This window comes from Pseudopodoces humilis, chromosome 7 (genome assembly GCF_049639895.1).
Source record: "Pseudopodoces humilis isolate 2021_Gansu_Grassland_sample_001 chromosome 7, ASM4963989v1, whole genome shotgun sequence".
Lineage (NCBI taxonomy): Eukaryota > Metazoa > Chordata > Aves > Passeriformes > Paridae > Pseudopodoces > Pseudopodoces humilis.
In genome coordinates, this window is record NC_142206.1 from 60,540,163 (window position 1) to 60,566,030 (window position 25,868).

Consider the following 25,868-nt stretch of genomic DNA (forward strand, 5'->3'; position numbering starts at 1 on the left):
TGCTCCAGCAGGGCTGGCACGAGCAGCAAATCTCTGCTGGCTTGTCCCTGCTCACATTCCCTTTGGCTGCTTTTCCACCTAAGGAATTGTGCATGTGGTTTGTTTTGGTTTGTTTTTTTTTTTTTTGCTTGAACTTTGGTTTGCAGTTAATTTACACTTTTTCTTTGCTTTGTTGCCATATTTCTGATTGCTTTTTTTTCTTTCTGCCTCCTTTTCTTTTTTTTTTTTTTTTTTTTTATTTCGCCTTGCCATCTTCAGCCAGGCTATGTAAGAGATTTGGTAAGTGACAGCAACAATAAAATTAAGATAAACTTAAAATAAACTTAATCTAGAACCCCTTTGGTTTAGAGAGCAGCGGTGAAAGCACTAACAAAACCTGCACCCTCCCTGTGACACTTGGGCCCTGGTTGGTTTTTATAACGGTCCCCAGTGATTTATGGGGTGAAACTGGAAACCCAACTCCAGAAATTTGCCTTGTTGTTCGCTCACATCTTAAAGTTCCCGAGAGCATGAGTGGCTCTTTGCCTCCAGACAGCTCTGATCTGTATTTGCTTTCCTGTATCTGGAGATGGGAAGCTCCACGTGGGCTCGGAGCAGGCAGAGCTGAAATAAAAGCTCAGGGGAGGAATTGCTGATTATCTGCACTCAGATCCTTGGGGGCTCCCAAGCCGCTCCCGTGCGCGTGACAGCGGAGGTGGCACCGAGGTCCCCTGTCCCCTGACCCCGCTGTGTCTCGCCGCCCACAGATCACGGCACGCATCCTGGAGGCTCACCAGAACGTGGCCCAGATGAGCCTCATCGAGGCCAAGATGCGCTTTATCCAAGCCTGGCAGTCGCTGCCCGAGTTTGGCATCACGCACTTCAACGCAAGGTGGGTGGGGCTGCAGGGCTGGGCCCTTTCCTTTACCCATTTCCTTAATGGGTACAGGGAGTGGGTTAAATATCCTGGAATCATCATGGAATGGGTTGGGTTGGGTTGGATTGGATTAGGTTGGGTTGGATTCAGTTGGGATGGATTGGATTGGATTAGGTTGGATTGGGTTGGGTTGGTTGGGTTGGATAGGATTGAATTTGATGGGTTGGACTGGATTGGATTGGATTGGGTTGGATTGGATTAGGTTGGATTGGGTTGGGTTGGATTGGGTTAGGTTGGTTGGGTTGGATTGGATTTGATGGATTGGATTGGATTGGATTGGATTGGATTTGATGGATTGGATTGGATTGGATTGGATTGGATTGGATTGGATTGGATTTGATGGATTGGATTGGATTGGATTGGATTGGATTGGATTGGATTGGATTTGATGGATTGGATTGGATTGGATTGGTTTGGGTGGGTTGGGTTGGGTTGGACTGGATTGGATTTGATGGGTTGGATTGGATTAGGTTGGATTGGGTTGGGTTGGATTGGGTTAGGTTGGTTGGGTTGGATTGGATTTGATGGATTGGATTGGATTGGATTTATTGGATTGGATTGGATTGGATTGGATTGGATTGGATTGGGTTGGATTGGATTGGATTGGGTTGGATTGGTTTGGGTGGGTTGGGTTGGACTGGATTAGATTGGATTGGGTTGAGTTAAATTGGGTTGACTGGGTTGGAAGGGACCTCAAAGATCATCTCATCCCAGCCCCCAGCCATGGGGAAGGACATCCCTGTGCACATCCTTGGCCGGGGAAGTTGCGCTGCAGCTGAAGTTAAAAACAGGAGCTGCGCAGATTTATACAAATGATTTTACAAATAAGCTCCACTGCTGGGTTTATGTGCCTCACACTGTTTTTATCAATCCCACCACCAGGTTCCAGGGTGGGAAGAAGGACGAGCTGATCGGCATCGCCTACAACCGGCTGATCCGCATGGACGCCGGCACGGGCGACGCCGTCAAGACCTGGCGCTTCAGCAACATGAAACAGTGGAACGTGAACTGGGAGATCAAAATGGTGAGATGGTGTCTGACACCCTGTCCTCTCCCCCTGCTCCTGTCAGTGAGACAGGCACCACTGCCAGAGTCCTGGAATCCCAAATGGCTCGGGTTGGAAGGGACCTTAAAGCTCATCTTGTTCCAGCCCCCTGCCATGGCAGGGACACCTTCCACCATCCCAGGTTCATCCAGCCTGGCCTTGGACACTTCCAGGGATCCAGGGGCAGCCACAGCTTCTCTGGGCACCCTGTGCCAGGGGCTCCCAGCCAGGAATTCCCAATCTCCCATCCATCCCTGCCCTCTGGCACTGGGAGCCATTCCCTGTGTCCTGTCCCTCCATCCCTTGTCCCCAGTCCCTCTCCAGCTCTCCTGGAGCCCCTTCAGGCAGTGGTGGAGTTGTGTGTGACCCTCAAGAAAAAGCCCTGAATCTCTCCTGCAGCCAGGAATTATTTTCTCCATCCTCTGAACCCCACACAATTAAATGAAGTGAAACCTCAGCCCTGATGCTCAGGCTCCATCCTAACCCACAATACAAACAGACAGGGCCTTCTCCATACTGAAATCCCTTTCATTTGCTGTACAACTCAGACTTTCATGTAAATAGCAAAAAAAACCCCAAGTAGGTACTTCCCCAGCCTCTGAGATGGGCTTTTCCCCTGCTGTTACATTTGGATGCACAAATTTTTGGGCTCCTTTTTGGCAGAACACACAATTAAAATTGCCAGGGATACGTGAGGGCTGCTCTCCTGCAGTTTGCAGCTCATTAAGAGTTGCTGGAAAAATTATTTGGCTTCACCCTCTGCCTCAGAGTCATTGTTTTGACTCAGTTGCAAGCCCTGATATCCCAATTATCCAGCTTGGATACTCTGCTGGGAATTCCCATCCCTCCTGCAGAGCTGTCAGTGATGGGGGGACAAAAAGAGAATGAGCATTGGTAAATGAATGGTTTGTTCAAAATTAGTTCCCCCAGCCACCATAAAGTATTTCTGTGGCCAAAATTCGACTTAGGAAACCAAGGAAAAGGAGAAAGAAATCCCAAATTTTGACAAGTCTGTGCCCAATCCATGTTTTTCTGGAAGCAGGAAAAGTGTGGCCACATGCTCAGCATGGAGAGGTGGAAATACAGGGGGATTGTTTCTGAGTCATGGGGGAATACAAGGAGTAATGGTAATTTAAATAAATAAATGAATGGATAAATAAATAGAAAACAATAAAAAAGGAAATAAAAGGTATTTCAGTATCTAAATATTTGAATAGGAGTCACAGGATATTTAAAGGTGGAGGGAACTCATAAAGATCCTCAAGGCCAAATTACCGTTCACAGAATCCTGGAATGGTTTGGGTTAGAAGGGACCTTAAAAATCAACTCATTCCAACCCCCTGCCATGGCAGGGACACCTTCCATTGTCCCAGGCTGCTCCAAGCCCCATCCAGCCTGACCCTGAACACTTCCAGGGATCCAGGGGCAGCCAGGCTTCTCTGGGCATCCTGTGCCAGGGCCTGCCCACCCTCACAGGGAACAATTCCTGCCCAATATCCCATCCATCCCTGCCCTCTGGCACTGGGAGCCATTCCCTGTGTCCTGTCCCTCCATCCCTTGTCCCCAGTCCCTCTCCAGCTCTCCTGGAGCCCCTTCAGGCCCTGCAAGGGGCTCTGAGCTCTCTCTGGAGCCTTCTCCTCTCCAGGAGAACATTCCCAGCTCTCCCAGCCTGGCTCCAGAGCACAGGGGCTCAAGCCCTCGATCTCCTCTGGGCTCACTCCTACATTGGCACCACAGAATTTTGCTCAGGCATTAGAAAATCATCTGAACAGCCAGAAAAATCGGGGAGAAGGGAAGAAGCAATTCCCTGGGGCTGAGCTGTGTCTGCCCGCGCAGGTGACGGTGGAGTTCGCGGACGAGGTGCGCGTGTCGTTCATCTGCACCGAGGTGGATTGCAAGGTGGTGCACGAGTTCATCGGGGGCTACATCTTCCTGTCCACGAGAGCCAAGGACCAGAACGAGAGCCTGGACGAGGAGATGTTCTACAAACTGACCAGTGGCTGGGTGTGAGCCCCGCCAGCCTCGCCCCACAGGAACCCCCATGGCCATATTCATGTTTAACTTTCCAAAGCTGTCCTTTGAGATAATGCTGCTTAATAAAGTAAGCTTGAAATGTATCTTTTTTTTTTTTTTTTTTAATAATTGGATTTTTTGGTTGGTTTTTTTTGTTTGTTTGTTTTTTTGGGGGTTTTTGTTTTGTTTTGCATTACCAGACCAGTTAATCTGTGTGCACTAATGAGCACTTCTGTTAATTTGCTATAACCAGACCATGTCTGGGCAGGGTGACAGTGCAGATCCAGACTCTGATGGGCAGATCAGGATAAAGATTTAACTGACTTTAAAAAGCCAATTTTTGAAGAGAACTCTAAGCCATCTTCTTGTAAAGCCATCCAGGGCTAACCTATATGAAGTCTATTTATCATGTTTAATGCATGAGTGTTTTATTTCCTTTTTTTTGGTGTTTTTATTCTGTACATTTGACCTGTTTGAAGTCGTCCTGCTCCCAAGCAAAGCTGCCATCTCTCCTCTCACACTACACCAGGACTCTGAAGGTGCCTGACATGACTTTGAGGATAGTTTTGTGTGGCCTCGAAGATGTTCTTCTGTTAATCTGTTATAGCTTGGTTTTATTTGTTTAACTTGCCTTTTGATAATCATTTATATTGTCTTTTTTTTTTTTTTTAATTTTATTTGTACACCATATTGTATTATGACACTTTTAGTATTCACCAGCATAGTCACTGTTCTGCCTCTGATATGCAAATTTTTTCATTACGATATGAAGTAAAAGGTTTATGAAGTAAAGGTTTTTGTGTAACTAATGTAAAAAAACCACAAATTTTATAAAGTTGTACAGTTTTTGTAACTAGTCTCACAAACCAGCTAGGATATTGCGTAGATCAGCAGTAACTGTAGGATGTCTGGAAGGGGTACGGGGACGAACCAATAAAAAACCCACAAAAAATACAATTTCAGCCCAATAAATTTTGATCTAAGTTCAAGGGGATTCCAGAGCTGTGCCACAACACCCTCAGTAGCTGATCCCTGGGGCCAGGACTGCCAGGTTCATTAAGCCATTCCCACATTAATGCTAACGAGGAGGGATCCCGTGCCCACCTAATGCCAAGGAAAAACCAGTGTTGTGTTCCCGTAGTCCGTGGTATCAAGACTATGTTCAAATACATTTTATTTTAAATAAAAGTCAAATCTTTTATTTAACATTCAGCTGCCACTCCTGGTTTTTGGGGTCTAACTGTGCTGTGGAAAGGCCATAAACACCTCCTGTAGGATGGAGCCATCCAGTGCCAGCCTTGGGCTCCCTCCTGCTGCCTTAGCCCAAGTTTGCTGAAACAAATGCCACAAAAAAAGCAGCAAAAAATTATAAAATTCTGGAATGGTTTGGGTTGGAAGGGACCTTAAAGCCCATCTCCTTCCACCTCCTGACATGGCAGGGACACTTCCACTATCCCAGGCTGCTCCAAGCCCTGTCCAGCCTGGCCTTGGACACTGCCAGGGATCCAGGGACAGCCACAGCTTCTCTGGGCACCCTGTGCCAGGGCCTGCCCACCCTCCCAGCCAGGAATTCCCAATTCCCAATCTCCCATCCATCCCTGCCCTCTGGCAGTGGAAGCCATTCCCTGTGTCCTGTCCCTCCATCCCTTGTCCCCAGTCCCTCTCCAGCTCTCCTGGAGCCCCTTTAGGTTCCCTGTAGATCCCACTCCGTGGCCAGGCAGTGGGAAGCAGCCCAGGGATTCAAGGAATCAAATCTAAGCCAAACTCCTAAACTGTGTCCCCAGGTGTCACATCCACAAAGCTTTTACATCCCTCCAGTGACTCCACAGCTACCCCGGGCAGCCTGTTCCAGTGCCTGACCATCCTTTCCATCAAGGAATTTCCCCTAATACCAAATCAAAACCTCCCCTGGACAAACTCATCTCCCCATTTCTGCACTGGTCCTTTCCCAGGCTGCACCCTTGCTCCATAAAATCCAGGATAAGGGGTGGCCTGCTGGGGCTGGGAGATTCCTCCCAGAGCAGCAGGGGTGGAGCAGCAGCCAGGACGTGCCAGGGATTCTCCCAATCCTGCCCCACGCCCGCGGGTTCGTTCTTTGGGATGCAGCAAGCCCGGGCAGCTCCGAGACACGCGAGCAAAGGGCGGCGAGCACGCTCCTGGCAGGGAGCGCCAGGATCTCTGGAACAGCTCCAAAGCTGGGTGTGTGATGGGGATGGATCCCTGGAAAATATTTCCCTCCTATTGCCCAGCCTGAGGTTAGGCAGGATGGGGAGGTGAAAAGATTGGGAGAAGATGCCCTCGGTCCATCCGTCCCCAGGCACCTCGGCAGGGCCCGGCCCACAGCGATGGGGCAGGAAACACCGAGCAGAAAAGCAGAGGAGGTCGGGGAAGGGCCACGGGAAGGTAGAGGCTGCTGTCAACCACAGCCCTTCCCGAGGGTGGGAGCTGGGAGAAGCCCGGTGGGAAGCGGTGCTGGAGCTGCAGGAAAGGATCCCAGGGGGTTGGAGGTGATCCGAAGGAGACTGCTGGGTTTTCCAGGATCTTTCCTAGATGAAAACTTCCTTTCTCCTTGGATGGAAAGATGTAAATGGTAATGAGATGTTGGAGAGGAGCGGGGTAAGAAATGATGTGGTTTTCCTAAAATCTGGAGAAACAGCAGATAAAATATGGCACAGATGGGAATGGCCACGGGCTGAGGATGGACATGGGTGAGAAGGAAAGGAAGTGTGAGGAAGGAAAAGGGATTAAGCAGGGAAATGGTGAGAGCTGGAGCTCATGGGAAGGGAAGGATGATCCACCCCAGGGACACGCAGCAGTGAGGACAAGGAGGTTTGTGGTTTGCTCCATGATCCTGAGCCAAAGGAAAACCAGGATGTGGTGGGCACAGAGGGTTTCCAGTGATGTGGGAGTCACAGGCCGGGTGGGTTTGGGGTGTCTGGGCATCAAACCCAGCAGCAGAGGATGAGGAGGGTCTTGGCAAGTCCCAGTTCCTGCAGGACTTCCCATTCTTCCAGAACTGGAAAAAGACACAGAAATTTATTTTGCTGACATAGGGAAATCTGGCTGTGGTTGTTTCTTTTGGGTAATCGAAGGAGTAATCCAAATTAAAACCCAACCCAAAACCCTGGAGAAGCCACCCGTGGGTGTCCCCAGTGCCCGGGGTGACTCAGCCAACACAAACCAGTGGCTGTGCTTGGGAAAGAGGAATTATTTCCAACTTCCAGTGATGGGGAGGGACATTCAAAACCAACAGAGCTGCTCAAACCTCGGTTTAACAAAATAAGTGACAGAGATGCCTGAAAATGGGACAACTCCAGCCCTCCAACAAGAGCAGGGCCAGGGGGACGATGTTCCTCCCTTGCTGACCCCGCTGCAGGGCCTTGAGGAGGGGAAAAGGAAAAAATAAATCACTTTTTGGCAAGGTACTGATGCAAACCGGCTGCCAGGCTGAAAATGCACCTCTCTGAATGCAGCACGGGATTTGGATGCCTGTGTGAGGCAGGCATGGCCTGGGGGGTCGGCTGGGATTCCTAGGGCGTTTTAAATCCCAAGTAATTTAATACCGCGCAGATGGGCGAGTGCCGGAGCGGGATCGGAGCGGGATCGGCGGAGTTTTGGATGCGGGAGAGGTTTGCACAGATATTTTAAAAACACAGCAATAAATGAAATATCCCTGCAGCAGGGAGGGGGTGAGAGCTGGGTATGGAGATATCCTGCTGACAGGAATTGATGGAAAAGGGACATTTGGGGAAGCTGCTGGTTTGTGGGGAGGGCAAGCACTCCCCATCCTTGGAAATTTTCAAAGTGGATGGGACTTGGAACAAGCTGGATAGTGGAAGGTGTCCCTGTCCATGGCAGGAGGTCAGAAAGAGATGATGTTTAAGGTCCTTTCCAACCCCAAACGTTCCGTGACTGCGATTCTCTAACACAAACTGATCCCCAGGCACTCCAAAAGGAGCGGGGTTATTCCCTACCCCCAGGACATGTGGGTTCCCAAAAGCCCTCCTGTGGATGGCCACCCCAGGGGCTTTCCTGTGGTGGGCAGGAGCTGAAAAGATTAAAATTAATCCTTAAATTAATCCGTAGGAAACCCAAGGCAGATGAGTCACCCCAGTGTCTCGAAACTGGAGACTTTCCAGCCTCCAGGCTGGGAAGGGGCTCCTGGGTGGCCACCAGCACTTCCCTGGCTGTGTGCAAAGACATCTCCCAAATTCCCAAGCTCACACACACCAAGGGGGAATGCGAGAGCTTTATCCCACCTTGCCCTGCCTTGTCCAAACCCCTCCTGGGGTTGAGCATCCCAGGGCTGGGATCAGCAGCACCTTTTACCCTGAGCTGCCCCACAGAGGGACCCTCTGAGGGCACTCAGGACCACCAGGGATTTTCCTGGAATTGATTAGGGATGCAGGAAAGCCAGACCTGGCGTCGCCAGAGCCAGGATCCAGCACAGCAGCGCTGGAACCGCACACGGATGTGGATGTGCCTGCTTCTGTCTGGCTCAGACAAACCTCATTTCCCAGGTGTATTATCCCTCATCTCCGATGCAGGAAGGGACGGTGAGGACCCAAAGCCCTCCAGAGTGACGACACCAGGAGCGGTTTAATGGGCCTAATTAAATTCAGGCGGATCGGTGACCGCGCTCATGCGGCTCCAAACCTTTCTGGAGACCAGTGGGGGTTTTATTTGTTTGCTTTCAGTCTCACAAGAGCCCCGAGGCACTAAAGAGATAAAAGATCCATAAATATCTGCTGGATGTTATAGATCTGAAACAAATAAAGTGCCCCCACCGCTCGCAGCACTTCCCGTAAGCACCAGTGCAATGCGGCCCCTGCGCCTGCTCCCGTTTCCATCGGCATCCCAGCCTTCCCTTTGAAATCCCCTGCATCCCTCCAGCTGTTCCACATATTTCAGGCTTCAGCCTCCCCCCAGAAACTGCTCCTTTAAGCTCTCCCGTCTGCTTTTCATAATTCCAGGATGCAAACGGGGACTTTTCCCAGGCCGAAGGTCTGCGATCCCTCGGGATGCAAACCTGGAGCTGCAAACTGATGGGCTGTGGGGGGAGAGGGTGGGAAACACCAGTTTAAGAAGAACTTGAAATCCCAACATGCCAAATTCATCCCAGGGAAGCTGCCAGGGAGCTCACATCAGTGTGATCGGCATTTGGTCTGATCTGAGGAAGAGGCTGCATTTCAGGAGTTTTTTTTAGCTTGACACAGGAGCAGCAAAATATTTCCCGAATTCCCAAGTGACTCGGAAAGGCCAATCCCATATTTCACAGTGGCTCAAATAGGCAGGAACCTGTCAGAAACTGAAATCATTCAGAAAATTTTCCCTTTGATCCCCAGCTAAGACAAAGAGTTGGTAACAGAGCTCCCCTGTGCTGTCAGCTCCTGGTGAAGCTGCAGATTCCCAGCTGGTGGGAAGCCTCTGCTTGCAAAACTCCCACTCCCCCTCCTCTGAGAACGCAGCAGTTTGAGCAAATAAAGCATTTGCTCTGGGTTTTATTTTTGGCTTTTGGTCAACAGCTGGCCCGTCCCTAATGAGTGAGCTGGGCTTTGATTTCCTGCCTGGAGAAGGGGGTGAGAAATGGGAGAGGATCTGGGTTAGAAATTTGACTCACACCAGTGATCCCAGCTGGGATTTACTCCCATTAGTCCTTTGCCTGGGGACACGTCCCAAAGAGAGGCACTGGAACAGCTCAGGAACAAGCATGAGGGGCCACAGGGGAACTGCAGGGGTGCCCAGAGAAAGTGAAGCTCTCTGATCCCAGGCTGTCCAAAGGCACCGCACTGCCCTCCAAACTGGGCTCAGGGAATGGGGTAACAGTGGCTCTGTTGTTCCCCTAGTGCCATTTCCTCATCATCATCACAGGATCCAAGAATAGTTTGAGGTAGAAGTGGCCTTAAATCCCACCTTATTCCAATCCCCTTCCACTATCCCAGGCTGCTCAGAGCCCCATCTGACCCGGCACTGAAAACTTCCAGGGATGGGGCAGCCACAGCTTCTCTGGGCACCCTGGGCCACCTCACCACCCTCACAGCCAGGAATTTCTTCCCAATATCCCATCTAGACTTGCTCTCTTTTCCACATCTTCTTTTGTTTCAGAGCATTTGAGGCCACTGAGCTCAGGTTTGAGCTCTCCTCCATCGGTGGGAGATGGGATGCTGGTCCCAGTGGGGTGAGCCCATCTAATTCCTGCTCACTCATCCTCATCCCGCAGGGGCATCCCAGGACACTTGGGAAAAACCCAAATCCTGATATCCCTGGTGGCTCTCAGCAGATTTAGGCAGGAGGGCAAAGAGCTGCTGTGACCCTGAGGCAAGAGTTTTGTGAGTTCTGTGAGTTTTGTGAGTTTTGTGAGTTCTGTGAGTTCTGTGAGTTTTGTGAGTTTTGTGAGTTTTGTGAGTTTTGTGAGTTCTGTGAGTTCTGTGAGTTTTGTGAGTTCTGTGAGTTTTGTGAGTTTTGTGAGTTCTGTGAGTTCTGTGAGTTTTGTGAGTTTTGTGAGTTTTGTGAGTTTTGTGAGTTCTGTGAGTTCTGTGAGTTTTGTGATTTCTGTGAGTTTTGTGAGTTTTGTGAATTTTGTGAGTTTTGCTTTTCCCCTGCCGAGGCAGTAAGGGCAAGGAGAGCTCTTGGGAATGGCAAACCTGGGAAGAAGCCTGCCCATCCATGCAGAGAGACAGGGCTCTCCCAAGGCCACCTCCAGCCCCCAGCCATGCTGTGTCCCACCCTGGGTGGCCCTCTGGAGGGACCACATCTGATCCACATCATCTCCCAGCTGAAAATCACGTGTCAGGCCCTTCCAAGGATGCAGCCGGGGGCTCTCTGGAACTCAGGGCGAGCCTCAGGATCTGGCTGACGGCCGTGGGCAGCTGCTTTATCTCCTGAATGTTTTTCCCTTCCCATAAACAGGAGGAGAGGGTGGGAATGTGTCTGAGACAGAGAATGATGGCAAGGAGGGAGAGGGGTGTAAATCTTGCGAAGCACTGAAGTGCTGCATCCTGGCAGAGAACTGGAGTGAGAACAGGGAATGTGGCTGGTGGGGGAATGTGCAGGAGATGAAGTCAGGATACCTGGCCCCAACTGCTCCCCCAGCACCCACATTGTCCCAGATGTCCACAGGACCTGGAAATGAGAGCACCTGGAAGCTTCATGCCTCAAATTGTCCTTCAAGCCCTCTGTGACCAAGTCAATCCAAACGACGCTGTTAATTAGGCAGAGTTCAAAAACAACCCTGAGGGATTTCCTGCCTCCTCTTCCTCCCCTACAACTGTGCCACAAGGCAAGAGAAAGGAGGAAAAGCTTGTAAAGCAGAATTAAGGGAAGATGCTCCATGGAGCATCCCTGATTAATCATTTTCCTTTCATTTTGAGGGGCCCTCATCCTCCCCTGGTCCACACACCCCAAAAAGCACCGCTCACCTTTCCCATCCCATGCACACAGCACATGTAAGCTCTGCGAGGTACACTGGGCTTCATTCAGTTCAGGTCTCTAAATTCCAGGGAAGCACCCAGGCAGTGGCAGGGATCTCTCGTTCTCTGCACGGTTGCAGGAGCAGCTGCAGACACGGAAGAAGCTGAAATCTGATGTGTAATAACTCCACCTAGAGGGAAAAAGGACTGGGAGGGAGAGGCCACGGGTGAGCACAGCAGGGCTGAGCACATTCCCGATCCTGGTGGCACAGAGGAGGCATTGCTGCCTGGACACAGGGATGGCCATGGGACAACACAGGCATGATCACAGAATTGTGGCATCACAGAATGGTTTGGGTTGGAAGGGACTCCAAAGCCCATCCAGTGCAACCCCCTGCCCTGGGCAGGGACACCTTCCACTATCCCAGGCTGCTCCAAGCCCTGTCCAACCTGGCCTTGGGCACTTCCAGGGATCCAGGGGCAGCCACAGCTGCTCTGGGCACCCTGTGCCAGGGCCTCACAGGGAAAAATTTCTTTCCAATCTCTAATCTAAACTTCCCCTCGTTCAGTTTCCATGCTCTGTCCCTTGGGTGTATCTGAGACCATCAGTTCCCAGGGATCCCATGGCTGGCTCCAATCCCAAAGCCACCTGTCCCTTTCCACCCCCAGGAACAGCTGCCCCTCACTGGTCTCACACAGAAGATTCTTCAAGTCCTTCCCTTGGGACAGTCACCTATATCCCTTAAATATTCCCCAATACCCATGGAAGAGGAGGGCAAGAGATCAGGGCTGTATTTCCTTTGGAGAAGCTTCAATCCTGAATTTATTGGAGCTCACAGAAACAACCTGTGGGAAACACAGCACTCCTTAAGTGTCCCACTGATGGGACATCAGGTGACTGCAGAGGCAGCCACTGGGCAAATGCCATCTTGGTGCCACCCTGGTGGAAAGGAAAAAAGTAAAAGCTGTTAGTTACTCACAAATCCAGGAAAGCAGCTTAGGGAATCCACAGTGTGCTCATTTTGTACGGGAAGATGTGTCATCCCAACTGCTCTGCCTGTGGCTGATGGGAAAATGTCCTTTCACCCCAAATCTCCGGAGTCACCTGCAACATGCACACCCCTGTACCTGCAGCACTTTGGGATCAGAAGCACCATTTGGGCTTCATCCCCCACTTCTCACCCTGAGGCCAGATTCGTGCTAGATCTGATCCCAGCTCCCATTTTTTGGGATCAGCTGATACTATTTCACTTCCCATAAAACAGCCACATCCAAAGAAGGGTGAAAGCCAAAATTAAGTTTCTTGTTGGAGCTTTTTTTGTTGTATTTTTTAAGCATTTACTTGGACTCTGAGCCAGGATATTGGAGCATTAATAAGGGGAGATGTTGTCAGCTTCTGGTAGAGATTTTCTCCTTGAAAAAAGAGTGAGTTTGGGACATGGGCAGCAAAGATGGGAAAACCTGAAGACACCAAACACTTCCAGCCTCCATGGATGGCAAGCTGGGGCTGCAACACCCCTGTGGCTCCAAACACTTTCTGGGCAGTTAAATTACATTTGGCTGCTTGGTTAAAGATGGGATAATTATTTCCAGCGAGGCAGACATGCTCCAGATGCACTTCTCCTTCCTTAACTGTACTAACACTATCCCAAACCCCAAGGAAATGCCATTTCCCATGCCCAGGAGGCCATCTGGCTGGCAGCAGAGCTTTGCCAGGTTTCCTCTTGACTTTATTAAGCTGGAGCAGGTATTTAGTTCCTCATTATCTGTCTGCAGGAAACACTTGGGGAGGCAGAGCAGCATCTTTCTCTCCAGGAGATAAACAGGATCCTCTGCAAAATCCAGGTGCCTGGAGCTGGTTTGTGAAGCTCTTCAGACATTTCCACCCCTGAGGATTTGTTTGTGGCTGGATGCATCCCTGTCTATGAGAGGTTAGAAGAACCAAAGAGGCCGATCCCTGAGTATTCCAAGCCCTGAGCCTGCTTTCAAAACAGAAAAACACTTTTATTGTGGCAAGGATTCCTCCATTCTTCCTGCTTTGTGTCATGAAGCTGAAGGAAAAGGAGAGCACTTTTTCTTCTCTCCTCATAAAGCAGGGTGTGTCAGGCTCTGACATTTACATCAAACAAGTGCATGGCTCCCTTCCCATCTTCCTGGCTGTCCCACGGGCATGGATTTGCAATTTCCATGCTGGCAAATCCGGAGCGGCCAAAGGAGATCACTTTGCTGGAGTTTTGGGATTTTTCCGCAGCTGCAACAGAAAATGCCACAGTGGAACCGGTGGAGAAATGTGGAAATGAGGAAATTGGTGGAAAGGTGTTATTTCAACTTTCCCCTTGGTCTTCAGCAGCCAAATCCTGGCCTCAGAGAGAGCAGGGAGTTGTGGATCCTTGTTGGCCTTGGAATGGATTACAGAATATCCTGGGTGGGAAAGAACCCCCAAGGATCAGAGTCTAGCTCCAGGCCCTGCACAGACACCCCAACAATCCCATTCTGAGCATCCCTGGGAGAGGCATTCACACACTCCTGGAGCTCCAGCAGCCTCAGGAATGTCACCCAGCACCCTCTGGATGAAGAACCCTCCCCTAATATCCAACTAAACTCCCCTGGCACAGCTCCAGCCCTTCCCTGGGTCCTGTCCCTGCTCAGCAGAGAAGCAGCAAAACCCATTTCAAGTGTGGACTCAGCAAAGTGGCTGATCCCTGATCCCATTTTTCCCATTCTGGGAACACCAATCAATGTAATTGAGCTGTTGGAGTGAGCCCAAAGGAGGCCACCAATCTGATCAGAGGGATGGAGCAGCTCTCCTGCAAGGAAAGGCTGGAAGAACTGGGATTGTTCAGCCTGGAAAAGACTTCAGGGTGACTTAATTGCAGCATCCAGTGCCTGAAGGAAGCCTACAAAAAACATGGAGAAAGACTATTTACAAGGGCTTGGAATTACAAGGAAGGTTTTCTCATACAGATCATCCCCCTGCTCTGGTTTAGACTCTTGCTACAAAATCCACATGCAAAAAGGTTTGTCAGCACCTGTGGTGGGAAACGGGACAGCACTGGTTTCCAGGGCTGACAAACTCAGCCTTGCTGGGGCACAGCAAGAGTTTTAACCAAAATAAAGGATTTTCCCCTCATTTTTCAACATTCCACTGCCACACAGTGGAGATCAGAAGTTGGGATACACAGAGGACACTGCTCAGCTGTTAAATCCCACAGGCCAGATGCACCTTCTGGGCCAGGATGTCCCTCCACAGCGACTGTTGGGATCAGGGAGGATGCACCTGGGTAAGGATTGTCCAAAATTCGCTGCATTCCTGCTGCAGGTCCAGGACCTCTGCTCTGAGCCTCAGTGGGGAAAGCTGGGCTGACCCCATGTGGTCATGGCCTTGTTATGGCATGGTTCTGGTTTTAAAAAGCATCAACTTTCCACTTATTCAGACAAAAATGTAAAATCTACCTCAAATCCATAAAATCTTTCCATCAAGGGAAAAGGCACTGTGGTGAGAGTTAAGCTAAACCTCTGTCTATCATTTTTCACGCCATGGAAATGTGTCCACCCTCCCAGTGTCCCTGCTCAACCAGGCAAAGCGCCACAATATAATATTCATTTTTAGCATGGATGGGACATTCCCAATCCTCTGAATCCCTCAAAACAAACGAGAAGGGTTAGGAGGGGAAACTCACACCCAGTTTGTGCCTTTCCCTTGCAGCAAAAGGTTAAATATTGTAGTGGTTCATCTGGCTGCAATCTGGGAGCTTCGCCCCCAGATTTTGGGTGTGCCTGGACCAAGGGAGGTTGGTGTGTGTCATCTGGTCACTTTGGGCCTGAAGAAGTAAAAAATAAGGAATGTTGATTGTTTCCACGGTTACAGAATGATTCATTCTGATGATAAAATAACAGGGGAGACACATGGAAAATGAAAATCATGTCTCAGAAGTGTTTTGTGTCATTTTTGCGTTCACAAGTTCTCCTGCTGCAGGCTACATGCGTGCCCTGACCTCAGCTATTCATAAAAGCGTCTCTTGAGATGATCCCAGTGTTGGGTTTTTTTACTGAAAAGGAATTGAAACCTTCAATCATAAAGTCTGTCAGCCTTGGAAGATGAACAAGGCCCACCCCAGCACAGTCCTGTCCAAACAGAGAAATGGAACCTCCAAAAACAATCCCACTGAGATAAAAATTATCAAAGTGAGGGCCTGGAGGACCAGGACAAGAAGTGATGGCTTTAAATTGGAAGAGGGTGGATTTAGATGGGATGTTAGGAAGGAATTTTTCCCTGTGAGGGTAGTGAGGTCCTGGCACAGGGTACCCAGAGAAGCTGTGGCTGCCCCTGGATCCCTGGAAGTGCCCAAGGCCAGGCTGGACAGGGTTCGGAGCAGCCTGGGATAGTGGAAGGTGTCCCTGCCCAGGGCAGAGGGTAAAACAAGATCATCTTTAGAGGTCCTTTCCCACTCAACCCAGTCTGGAATTCCACGATCTGGTAATTCCAAACCCATCAAACGGCTCAGCCTTGGTACCCCTGAGGTGCCAAAGAGCAAGGGGGGTGTGTATGTGTGTGTGTGTGTGTGAGCTGAGGTCTGTCGTGCCTCGCTGCCCTCCCCCTTCTCCTCGTCGAGCCCACTGGGGCTTCTGAGAGGGTGAAAAGACCCTTGAGGTGACGGGAAGAGAGGCGGTAGCGCCCAGCCTGGACAGGACCCACCATCACCACACGCCACCTCCCGCCATCTTGGCGGCTCTCTGAGGGCGGGGCGGGGGGCGTGGCCTCTCTGAGGGGGAAGGGGCGTGTCCACAGCGCCCCCTCCCAACCCGCGCGAGGGGGCGGGGCGGGCCCAAAGGTCGCGAGGCCGGAGAGGCGCCGAGGGGGGGCGTGGCCAGTGGGCGGAGATCGGCGGCGATTGGCCGCGGTTGGCGCCGGGCGGCTGCGATTGGCTGAGCGCTAGGAGGGGGCGGGCGCGCGCGCGCGCCGGAACCGGCCCGGCCCCGCCCACCCTGCCACGTCCGTGCGGCGCGTGCGGCGGGGCCGGCGCGCGCGGGTGAGTGCGGCCAGGGGGCCTGAGGGGCTGCGGGAGGGGAACCCTCTGAGGGCTCGGTTTGCGGAGGGGTCTCACCCCTGAGGGGCTGCTCCAGCCCGGGAGCGCTGTGGGGACACCAGCGAGGGGCTGCGCGTGTGTGGGGGGGCGTTGATATGACCGCCCCGAAAGTCTGCGTGTGATGCAACCGGATGCTCCTCCACCGAGGGGCTGCGGATGGAGTGAGGGGGTGCCCTCAGTGGGCCATGTGTGAGTTGAGGGGTCCCCTCTGAGGGGTTGGTTTGGGGAAGGGTCCTACCCCCGAGGCACAGCTTCAGCTGAGGGGAGCTCTAGGGACCCCCCGAACGGCCGTGTGCGGGGTGAGGGGGTGTGGGACCCCCCGAAGGGCTGTGTATGAGGGAAGGGGTTGAGGGGATCCCCTCAAAGGGCCATGTGTGGGGCGGGGGAGCACCTCGAGAGGTTGGTTGTGTAGTGGGTTCTGTCCCAAGGGTCTGCTTCAGCTGAGGAAAGCTGTGAGGACCCTCCAGGGGCAGAGCTGGGCTCTGTCACCCCGTCCCCCAAAACCGGGGGGCTGGCAGAGATCTGGCCAGGCACCCCCTGACCCCCCCAGGGGCTTTGGGGGTGCCCTCCAGCAGCTCAGGGACACCCTGCTCCCAACACATGGGGATCCTGGGATGCTCCAGGGAAAATTCACTGTGCACCAGGAAAAGCTCTTACTCTCTGTACCTTAATCCCTTTTCTTTATTATTATTATTATTTTAATTGACATTATCCTAAGTCACATTCCTGCCTCGAGAAAATGAGCGTAGCTTACAGGTCCATCCTGCTCCAGCTGTGCCAGAAGTAGTGGGGAAATGACTCTTAGTTGATCACTAATTGCTCATAGAGCATCAAAAATTTTATTTTCTCTATGTGCTTTTCCCTTGGTGTGCTGTAACCCTGAGCTGGAGTTTGAGGTTTGCTTTATTCTGTACAGACACTGTTTGAATGTTGATATGGACACTTGGGAATTCTGGGGGACAGAGGAAAAGCAATGTTGGACTAGTTGAGGGAGAAATCTGTTGAAATGTTTCTCTTTGTAATTCATCTTTCCTGCTGCTTCATTTTGAAAATTCACATGGGATGAGAGTTTGCGTTGCTGTTTAATTGCTATAACAGCAATGTCTTTTACTTTTATATGCAAAATTAGCATGAGAGCTGGGATTCAAAGGCCACTGTGTACCAGCAGGTGGCATAGAAAAAGATTATGTGTTGGTCTTTTTAGTTCAGAAATTTCAGTTGGGTTTCTGGAGCCACTTTCACTTTTGAGGTTCATTACACTGTGATGCTTCACAGCAAACATTCTGTTCTTTCTCTGGGCTGTGAGGTGCCTTATTTTAAAAAGTATCATCCCAAACACTTTTTTTTCTTTCTGCTGTTTATTTGGCCTGACCACTAGTGTGTGACTGCTGTATTGTTTGTGGTGCAGCTAAGGCAATCTGAAGATTTATAAAGAAATTTGAAGTTTTCATGAGCTCTGCTCATACCAGAACCCTGATCACGTATTCACAGGGGATAGAGTAAGAATTATTTTCCTTTATAATAGAATTCCAGGTTGGAAGGGACCTTAAAGCCCATCTCATTCCACTTCTGCTATCCCAGGTAGCTCCAAACCCTGTCCAAGCTGGCCTTGAATGCAATTAGGAAAATCCATCCCCTTGTCACCCAGAATAACCCCCAGCTCCCCATTCTCTAATCATTAACATGTATCTCGCTGTCCCCTTGGCACTGGGGCTTTCCCTGTTAGTGGACACTGTGGGGCTGTGCTTGGCAGCTGGGCTCTGTAAACAGACACAGCAAACAGGACAGCCCAGGAGAGGCAGGTTGGGCCGTGCCATCACCTGCTGTGGGATGTGGCACCTTGTGCCCGAGAGATTAAATATCTGTGGGGTGGGACTGGTTGGAAAAAAGCGCATTATTGCCACTGCAGGTTTTAAGTTGAACAGGAGCGCAAATGATGGTTGGACAGGTTGTTGGGAGGTTTCTTGAGGGTGATGCTTTCCTTTCCAGAGGGCCATAGATGTTAAATACCCTCCTCAAAGCCTTATCAGGCTGGATTTTTCCAGGATAAACACACAAGCTCCGTGTGTTGACTCCAGCTGACGTGTGCCGTGTCCGGGTGCACATGCTCTGTTAACCTGGCAGGTGAAGGCTGAGCAGATAAAGTGAACAGCAGTGTATTCACCTTTCTTGAAATCCCTGAGGACAATCCCATGGCATGGTACAGGGGGAACAACTGATTTAGAGACCGAAGCATGCCTTACCCGTTTAATTCATTGCAGATCGCCGTTTGCAGCCATGATGCCCGTGGCCACCGTGATGCCCGATGACACGCCCATGTTTGACCCCAGCATCCTGCAGGAACTCGACTGGAGCGAGAACACCACGACCTTTTCTCCTGCTATTTCTCCCCTGGATCCAGGGGATGGGCTGGTTCTGAGACCACTTTGCACAGCTGATTTAAATCGAGGTAGAATCCTGCTTTATCTTTGCCAGAAATGACACTGGGGGGCTGAGTTGGTAACTTCAATTTCTGCAGGAGCTCGCAGTAGGTTGGGATTGTTTGTTTTCCCTGATTTATTTTTATCAGTAAACAATTTGATGGAATTTTAGAACATCCTGAGTTGCAAGGGACCCACAGGGATCATAGAGTCCAACTCCTGAACCTGCACAGGGCACCCCAACAATCCCACCCTGTGCCTTGTCCTAACATCCCTCGGGCTCTGGTAGCCTTGGGGCAGTGACCACATCTCTGAATTTGAGCTTTCGGCATCATGGCTGGTGACCCTAAAAATTCAGTTTACTGTTTTAATCCTAAAATTCAAGTAAAATCTTCCAAATAATCCACAGGTTCCCATTCATCATGGTTTTCAAAGCAACATGAACAAGCGCCTTGGTGCATAAATTCTCCTTCAGTTCTGGAATTTGGATAAAAACTTTGGTTTGGACTCATTATTCCAGGCTTACTTGAGCTTTAGCCAGTCCTTCAACATTGTTCAATCCCATTGTGATGGGATGGTGCCTCTCCAGACAGCTGTGTTGGATTGTTCCCTGCTGTTTGGAGCTGGCTGTGTGTCTGTCCCTCACTGAGAGTTGTTTTCCCCCCTCCTTTCCTGATAGGCTTTTTCAAGGTTCTGGGTCAGCTGACGGAAACCGGAGTTGTGAGCCCGGAGCAGTTCATCAGTGAGTGCCTCATTATTCCTTGGCATTTCTATAGGGGTTGCAGGGAATCAGAGGATCCTGATGCTGACAGCAAAGCTGCTCAGGTGTGAGGCTCCTGATGCCAGAGGGAGGGATTAGTTCAGCTCCCCTGAGGGAGCCCTTGGCACTCAGCCTTGGATCCAGTTGCAGCTATCCCCAAGGGCTGCTTGGCTGGGACAGGCTTAAATTGTGAAACTGGTTTTTAGACTGAGCTTTAGATAGCTGGGAGCATGGATTTTTTGGGATGAATTTGGGTTGCTCCAAGCCCCTCCAGCCTGGACTGCAACACTCTCCAGGATAGGGCAGCCACAGCTTCCCTGGACAGCACAGCCCCTCATCACCCTCTAAGGGAAGAATTTGTTCCCAATATCCCATCTAACCCTGCCCTCTGGCACGGGGGAGCCATTCCCCTGGTGCTGTCCCTCCAGGCCCTTGACCAAATCCCTCTCCAGCTCTCTTGAACCTACTTTAGGTCCCCTTTAGATGCCACTCCTGGGCGAGACAGGTGGGGGGAAGCAGCCCAAGGATGCAGGGAATCACAGGACCTAAGCCAAACCCACCACTAATCCATGTCCCCAGGTGTCACATCCACACACGTTTTAAATCTCTCCAGGGATGGAGAATGCACCACTGCCCTGGGCAGCTGTGCCACAGCTGGAAAACTGTTTCCATTAAATTCTTCTCTGTGAGGGTGGGCAGCTCCTGGCACAGGGTGCCCAGAGCAGCTGTGGCTGCCCCTGGATCCCTGGAAGTGTCCAAGGCCAGGCTGGATGGGCCTTGGAGCACCCTGGGGTAGTGGAAGGTGTCCCTCCCCATGGCAGGGGGTGGAACTGGATGAGCTTTAAAGTCCCTTCCAACCCAGAGCATTCCATGATTTGCTGTTTTTAGCACCCATGTGCAGAGCTGATCAGCAAGGAGGGTTCTCTGGGCAGATAAGGAAAATGAGTTTGTGTAATTCCTGCTTTTTCATGGGTTAGTCTGGCTCTGGGGCTTTCATTTTCTGGGCTCCTGGGTGCATCATTCCTGTGATCCCAGAGTGATTTGCAGTCAGAGACTGCTGCAGACTTAACTGCAGTTCACTGTCAGCCTGAACTGCCTGTTCCACTCTGTGCCTGCTCCCACAGAAACCTTTGAGCACATGAAGAGATCTGGAGATTACTACGTTACCGTGGTGGAGGACACAAACCTGGGGCAGATCGTTGCTACGGCAACGCTGGTTATAGAACATAAATTCACTCACTCCTGTGCCAAGGTAATTCCTGCAGCTGGGAAGGGAGGAAAAGATCCTGTCCCTGACTCTGGGAGTGTTGGTTTTATGGGGTTACTGTGTGCTGACAACCTCAAGTTTATCAGAGGAGGTTTAGGTTGGATATTGGGGAAAATTTCCTTGTGGAAAAGGTGGTCCAGCCCTGGCACAGCTGCTCAGGGCAGTGCTGGAGCAGCCATCCCTGGAGGGATTTAAAAGCCATGGGGATGTGGCACTTGGGGACACAGCTCAGTGGTGGCCTTGGTAGTGCTGGGGAACAATTGGGCTCAATGGTGTAGGGCTTTTCAAACCTTAAAAATGGAAATATTCAAAAAATGTATTTTTTAAAAGATCAAATATTTTGTGTATTTAAAAAATATATCACATCCTCAAGTGCTGAGTTGATAGCAAACAGAACTTTGGATTTTCCTGAGGAAAAGGAGCACTTGGAGATGTGTCCCATTGTCCCAGTGAGCTTGTGAAGGAGTCAGACGTGGTTCTGACAGAGCAGATGGCTGAGGATCTCCGTGCTGGGAGTCCCAGCCAGGCTGTGAACACAGGGAGCTGGAAGGGCAATTCCAGGACTAACAGACACTTGCCTGTGCTTTCAGAGAGGCAGGATAGAAGATGTGGTGGTCAGCGGGGAGTGCAGAGGGAAGCAGCTTGGAAAACTGTGAGTATTCCCCACCTGTGCCATTCAGCAAGCCCTTCCTTACACCTCACACCTTCCTGCCAAGCACCTGGGAAGAATTCAGCCAGCAGGGATCACCAGCTGGGAATAAAATGATCTGCAGGAAAACACGGAGAGTGCTGTGAGCCCTCAGTGTTGTGATAATGTAACTAATTAAATATTCACTGACCCAGAATTTAACTCCTGATTTTTTTATCTTTTCCAGACTAACGTCCACCCTCACCCTGCTAAGTAAGAGACTGAACTGTTACAAAATCACGCTTGAGTGTCTGCCCAAAAATGTGGATTTCTACAAGAAGTTTGGCTATTTGGTATCTGAAGAAAACTACATGTTTCAACGGTTCTTTAATTAACAATTTCTAGGTGTTTTGGGTTCTTTTTTTTTCTTGGAAAGACTGTTGGTGGAGTGCTACAAACATTCTCTCCGTGGAAAATTTCTATAGTTTATTGCTGCAAATGTAACAATCCCTATAAATAATGAACATCAAATGTGTAAATCATGGGGGAAAAAAAATTACTGAGGTTTTAGAAAGGGTCCTCTGGGTTAGAAAATAAGTTTAGAACTAATTTTTACTACTGTGGAGTCGAGGTGAAGCTTTTCTGTTCTAGCTGAATTACAGAAGGACTCGTTAAAGGGATGGTTTTTAACCAAAGGTATATATTTTTATCTCAAATTTTTTCTTGCATTGTATTTTTCTAAAGGTTTGTGCTTCTTTTCTCAGTAGCCAAAGGACAGCCCCTGGGACTGCCCTGGCTGTGCTGATGGAAGGATGACGTAGCTGGGGAAGGGATGAGGCTTCTCTTATGCAGAATTAGTGACACAGAACAGGCCTTAGTTCTGGTTTTTTCCATGACATCTCATGGAAGTGCTGGTGGTGCATCAGAAGTTTTATAGGCACTGTTTTCCAAGACTGGATCTGTTACTGTTGGTACAGGTTAGGGAGAATCCTTAAAGGCTGTGCTGAATTCCCAGTCTAAAAATGGATGTGTGCTTCTCACTGCAGGGCTCCTGCACTTTAGCTGATAACTTGGTTTTCAGGATAATTACTTTTTTCTGACATAAAAACCCTAGACATGGTTTGCAGCAGGGCAGAGGGTAACTGGGAAACTGGAATGTCTGAAGGAATGTGTCCCAGATGGAGTGGGATTCTGGCTGTCAGTGGGAAGGGGATTGGGATGAGCAGATTCAGCTTCACCTAAGGGAGCTGGGGGTGTTCAGCCCAGAAAAGCCTTAGAGCCACTTCCAGGGCCTAAAAAGGAGAGGGCAGGACACAGGGAATGGCTTCCCACTGCCTGAGGGTAGGGAGAGATGGGATAGTGGGAAGGAATTGCTGATGTGAGGGATGTGAGGCCCTGGCACAGGGTGCCCAGAGAAGCTGTGGCTGCCCCTGGATCCCTGGAAGTGCCCAAGGTCAGGCTGGGTGGGGTGTGGAGCAGCCTGGGATAGTGGAAGATGTCCCTGTTGGAATGAGATGAGTTTAAGGTCCCTTCCAAGCCAAACCATTCTGGGATTTACTGAACACTCCTGGCACAGCAAAGCAGGAGAGAAATGCCCCCCTTCTGCTCCTGAGGGATTGCTGCTGCAGAGCTTCCCTCTTGCTGCAAGATTGGATCAATGATTTTAGCACTTTCGCCAGGGGTGAAAAGCAAATAACGTCCAAAGCCCCGGTGCCAACAGTGGTGTTTTGTGTGGGGAGTGACAAATCCCACAGCCATGAATAGGGCATTATACCCAGGCTGGGCTGTTTGTGGGCAGCCAGGCCCTCCACACTGTCCTGCTTTGTGCTCTGGAGAGCGACTCTACAGTGCTGGGGGCTCTGCTTGATCTTCCTGAGGGTTCTCCACTCCATCCACTGTCTCCTTGGTGATGTCTGCTTTATTTATTGATTATTTTTTTAAAGAATAGCTTTGTTTAAGCTGAATAAATGATTGCTACCTGGATCTGGACTGTTTTTCATGGAGTGAGGATGTGCTTGTTGAGCAGCAGCACCTGCTGCAGTTACCTGTTCCCCTTCCCTAGGCTGAAAAGAACACTTTTAGCAATTCCATGTGGATTTCTCTCCCAGGAGAAAGCAGATGTGCTCCTCTGACACCTCAAGCCCTGACTCTTGTTCTGTAAAGCAACTCCTGCTTTCTGCTGGCCCAAGTGACTGAGATGGATTTTTTGCCTTTCAGAGTTTTAATTAATTCAGAATTTCTACCGATTTAAAGTGGATTATTTGAATTACATGGTATCTACACCACCTAAAGAGCCCCAGGCCCTCATTAAGAGTTAATGAGAAGATCAGAGTGAGGAGCAGGTGCTGTGGCCCCGCTCAGATCGTTGTCAAGCAGCTGAATGGGGTTGAAAGCTGGGGTTTGTGGCTGCAACACAATGGCCCTGCTGGGCACAGCCCCCTCAGAGCAGCTCAAGAGCTCTTTGTTCATCCCAGAGGTGACATTCCCACCCCTCTGGAAAAACTGCAGCAGCTCCTGTGAATTTATCCACAGTGCAACAGGCTCAAGAGGGAAAAGCAAAGGCCCCTATCTATTTATTATGTATATATAAAAATAGATCTAAAATATAAATATGTATATTGTAGATGTAGATATAAAATCTATTATGGCTATGTATTTTATGTATATATAAAATCTATATATGACACATAATATATACATATTTTATATATATACATACATCTAGAGAGACTAGACATGTATATATGAATTTTATATATGACCTCCTTGAGGCAAACACCAAACCTTTCATAAATGTTTTCCCCTGGGAAGCTCTTCCCTGGACACAGAAGCATCTGGGTGCCTCTGTTTTAGATACATAGAATTATATATAGTTATGTAGATCTCTTTATATATTTCTATATAAATATATATAATCATAGAAATAATATAGATATAAAACCAGCAGTATTTGGACACATGGTTGATAATACTTGAGAATCTCAGACTGGTTTGGGCTGGAAGGGACCTCAAAGCCCATCTCACTCCAGCCCTTGCCCTGGGACACTTCCACTGTCCCAGTTTGCTCCAAGCCTTGTCCAACCTTGCCTGGAACACTTCTTTTTTGTCAGAACCAGCCCTAACAGCACTACCAGCTTCTCCAGAGGTTGAATGTTACCTCCTCCCTGCAATTAAATTTTCTGCCTAAGACCTTTCCCACCCTGAGGGAGAGATCTCCAGCTCCTTCACTCTGCTTTCCCCCCTAAGCTGGAAAAGGCAATTTCAGCCCCTCACTGAAGAGCTGTGGATTCCCAAAAATTTGGGCGTTGCAGTTTTGTGTTTGTACCTGGGAAATCAAACATAATAATTCACCCTCCAACTTCTCTTTCCAGTGCACAGTGAGGGACCCTGCTTCCAATTCCTGCCTTTAGTTCCACCCCTAAAAACAAATATTGAAACATCTTCTGGCAGAGAAACTACAGCAGACAGACACAGGAAGTTTTAAATAGACAGCTTAGTAATAGATCTGAGGAAAATTAAATCTCAGAATCCCTTAGGATCTGACAGGCAGACAGACCAGAATGACTGTAAAAGGCACCAGGAGGGGTAATGCCAGGAAAAAAAACTGGATTGATGAAAAATCCTTCGTCATGGAGCTTGTCAGTAGGAAGGGAGTGTTCCCAGGACCCCAGAGAGAACAGACCCAGACACAGAAGAGTCTGGAGAGATGAATCAGTGCCTTCCATCTGTGTTTCATCCCTCCCCTTCCCCAGGGACCTGAAATAGAGAGGGAGTTGATGTTTCCCAGCCCAGTTCCAGCAGCAGCTCGGTGTCTGGGGGCTGTGCAGGGCCAGGCACAGCCCCACTGCTGCCATGTGGGAATGCATTTCCCAACAGCCCCAGAGCATTCCTTACACAGGATCAGTTCAGAGCAGGAACAAACCCTCTACAACTGCAAAACCAGCAGCACAGGACACTGGACACTGACACAGTGCACTTCTCCAGGAGATAAAGCACTTCCCTTTTTCCAGCTGAAAAGTTCCCAAGGAAAGCATCAAACTATTTATTTATTTATTGCAGACTTTTCCCCCCCTGAAGAATGACTCTGCTCCATCACAGCTGTAGATGGCACAGGGTAGCAGCAGGAACAGGAATGTGCTGCTGGATGCTCTAATCCCCAAATCCTGAGCCCATTTTTCCCCTGGTAAAACATAGTCTGCTCACCAAACTCAGACTTCCCAAAAACACAAGTTTTTCTAACAGCCTTGTGCCTGTTTTCTAACAGCACAGTGCTCCCAAATCGTTCCAGCCCTGGCTTTTAGGCAACAAACATTGGGAATAAAG

At 49.8% G+C, this 25,868-nt stretch overlaps 2 protein-coding genes across 7 annotated transcripts in view; both read left to right on the forward strand.

The window, feature by feature from the left end:
* FERMT2 (FERM domain containing kindlin 2) overlaps positions 1-5,180 on the forward strand; it is a 52,727-nt gene extending 47,547 nt beyond the window's left edge. For 2 of the 5 annotated variants that reach the window (XM_014257478.2, XM_088057382.1), the window contains 4 exons: positions 259-279; positions 747-871; positions 1,799-1,940; positions 3,798-5,180. In XM_014257478.2, coding sequence (XP_014112953.1) covers positions 259-279; positions 747-871; positions 1,799-1,940; positions 3,798-3,971 — 462 coding nt within the window. In that variant the 3' untranslated portion in view covers positions 3,972-5,180. The remainder of the gene's footprint in view (positions 1-258; positions 280-746; positions 872-1,798; positions 1,941-3,797) is intronic. The other 3 variants (XM_088057381.1, XM_088057384.1, XR_015772882.1) reach the window with 2 other exon arrangements.
* An 11,181-nt stretch (positions 5,181-16,361) lies between these two features.
* On the forward strand, positions 16,362-23,528 carry GNPNAT1 (glucosamine-phosphate N-acetyltransferase 1). Of its 2 annotated transcripts, none has more exons than XM_014257450.2 (6): positions 16,362-16,413; positions 18,732-18,919; positions 19,570-19,632; positions 20,775-20,902; positions 21,508-21,569; positions 21,793-23,528. In XM_014257450.2, the coding sequence occupies exons 2-6, from the start codon at positions 18,748-18,750 to the stop codon at positions 21,938-21,940; spliced, it is 573 nt and encodes a 190-aa protein (XP_014112925.1). In that variant the 5' UTR covers positions 16,362-16,413; positions 18,732-18,747; the 3' UTR covers positions 21,941-23,528. The 2 variants fall into 2 exon arrangements, with proteins under 2 accessions (XP_014112925.1, XP_005528628.2); XM_005528571.3 differs by lacking the exon at positions 16,362-16,413 and adding an exon at positions 16,478-16,659.
* Positions 23,529-25,868: the final 2,340 nt, after the last annotated feature.

Excerpts from the sequence above, each read along its gene's own strand:
- GNPNAT1 (XM_005528571.3), top strand. The coding sequence starts at position 16,592 with ATGCAACCGGATGCTCCTCCACCGAGGGGCTGCGGATGGAGTGAGGGG. Across the intron at positions 20,903-21,507 it reads TCACTCACTCCTGTGCCAAG|AGAGGCAGGATAGAAGATGT; the intron begins GTAATTCCTGCA and ends CTGTGCTTTCAG. Across the intron at positions 21,570-21,792 it reads GGGAAGCAGCTTGGAAAACT|ACTAACGTCCACCCTCACCC; the intron begins GTGAGTATTCCC and ends TATCTTTTCCAG.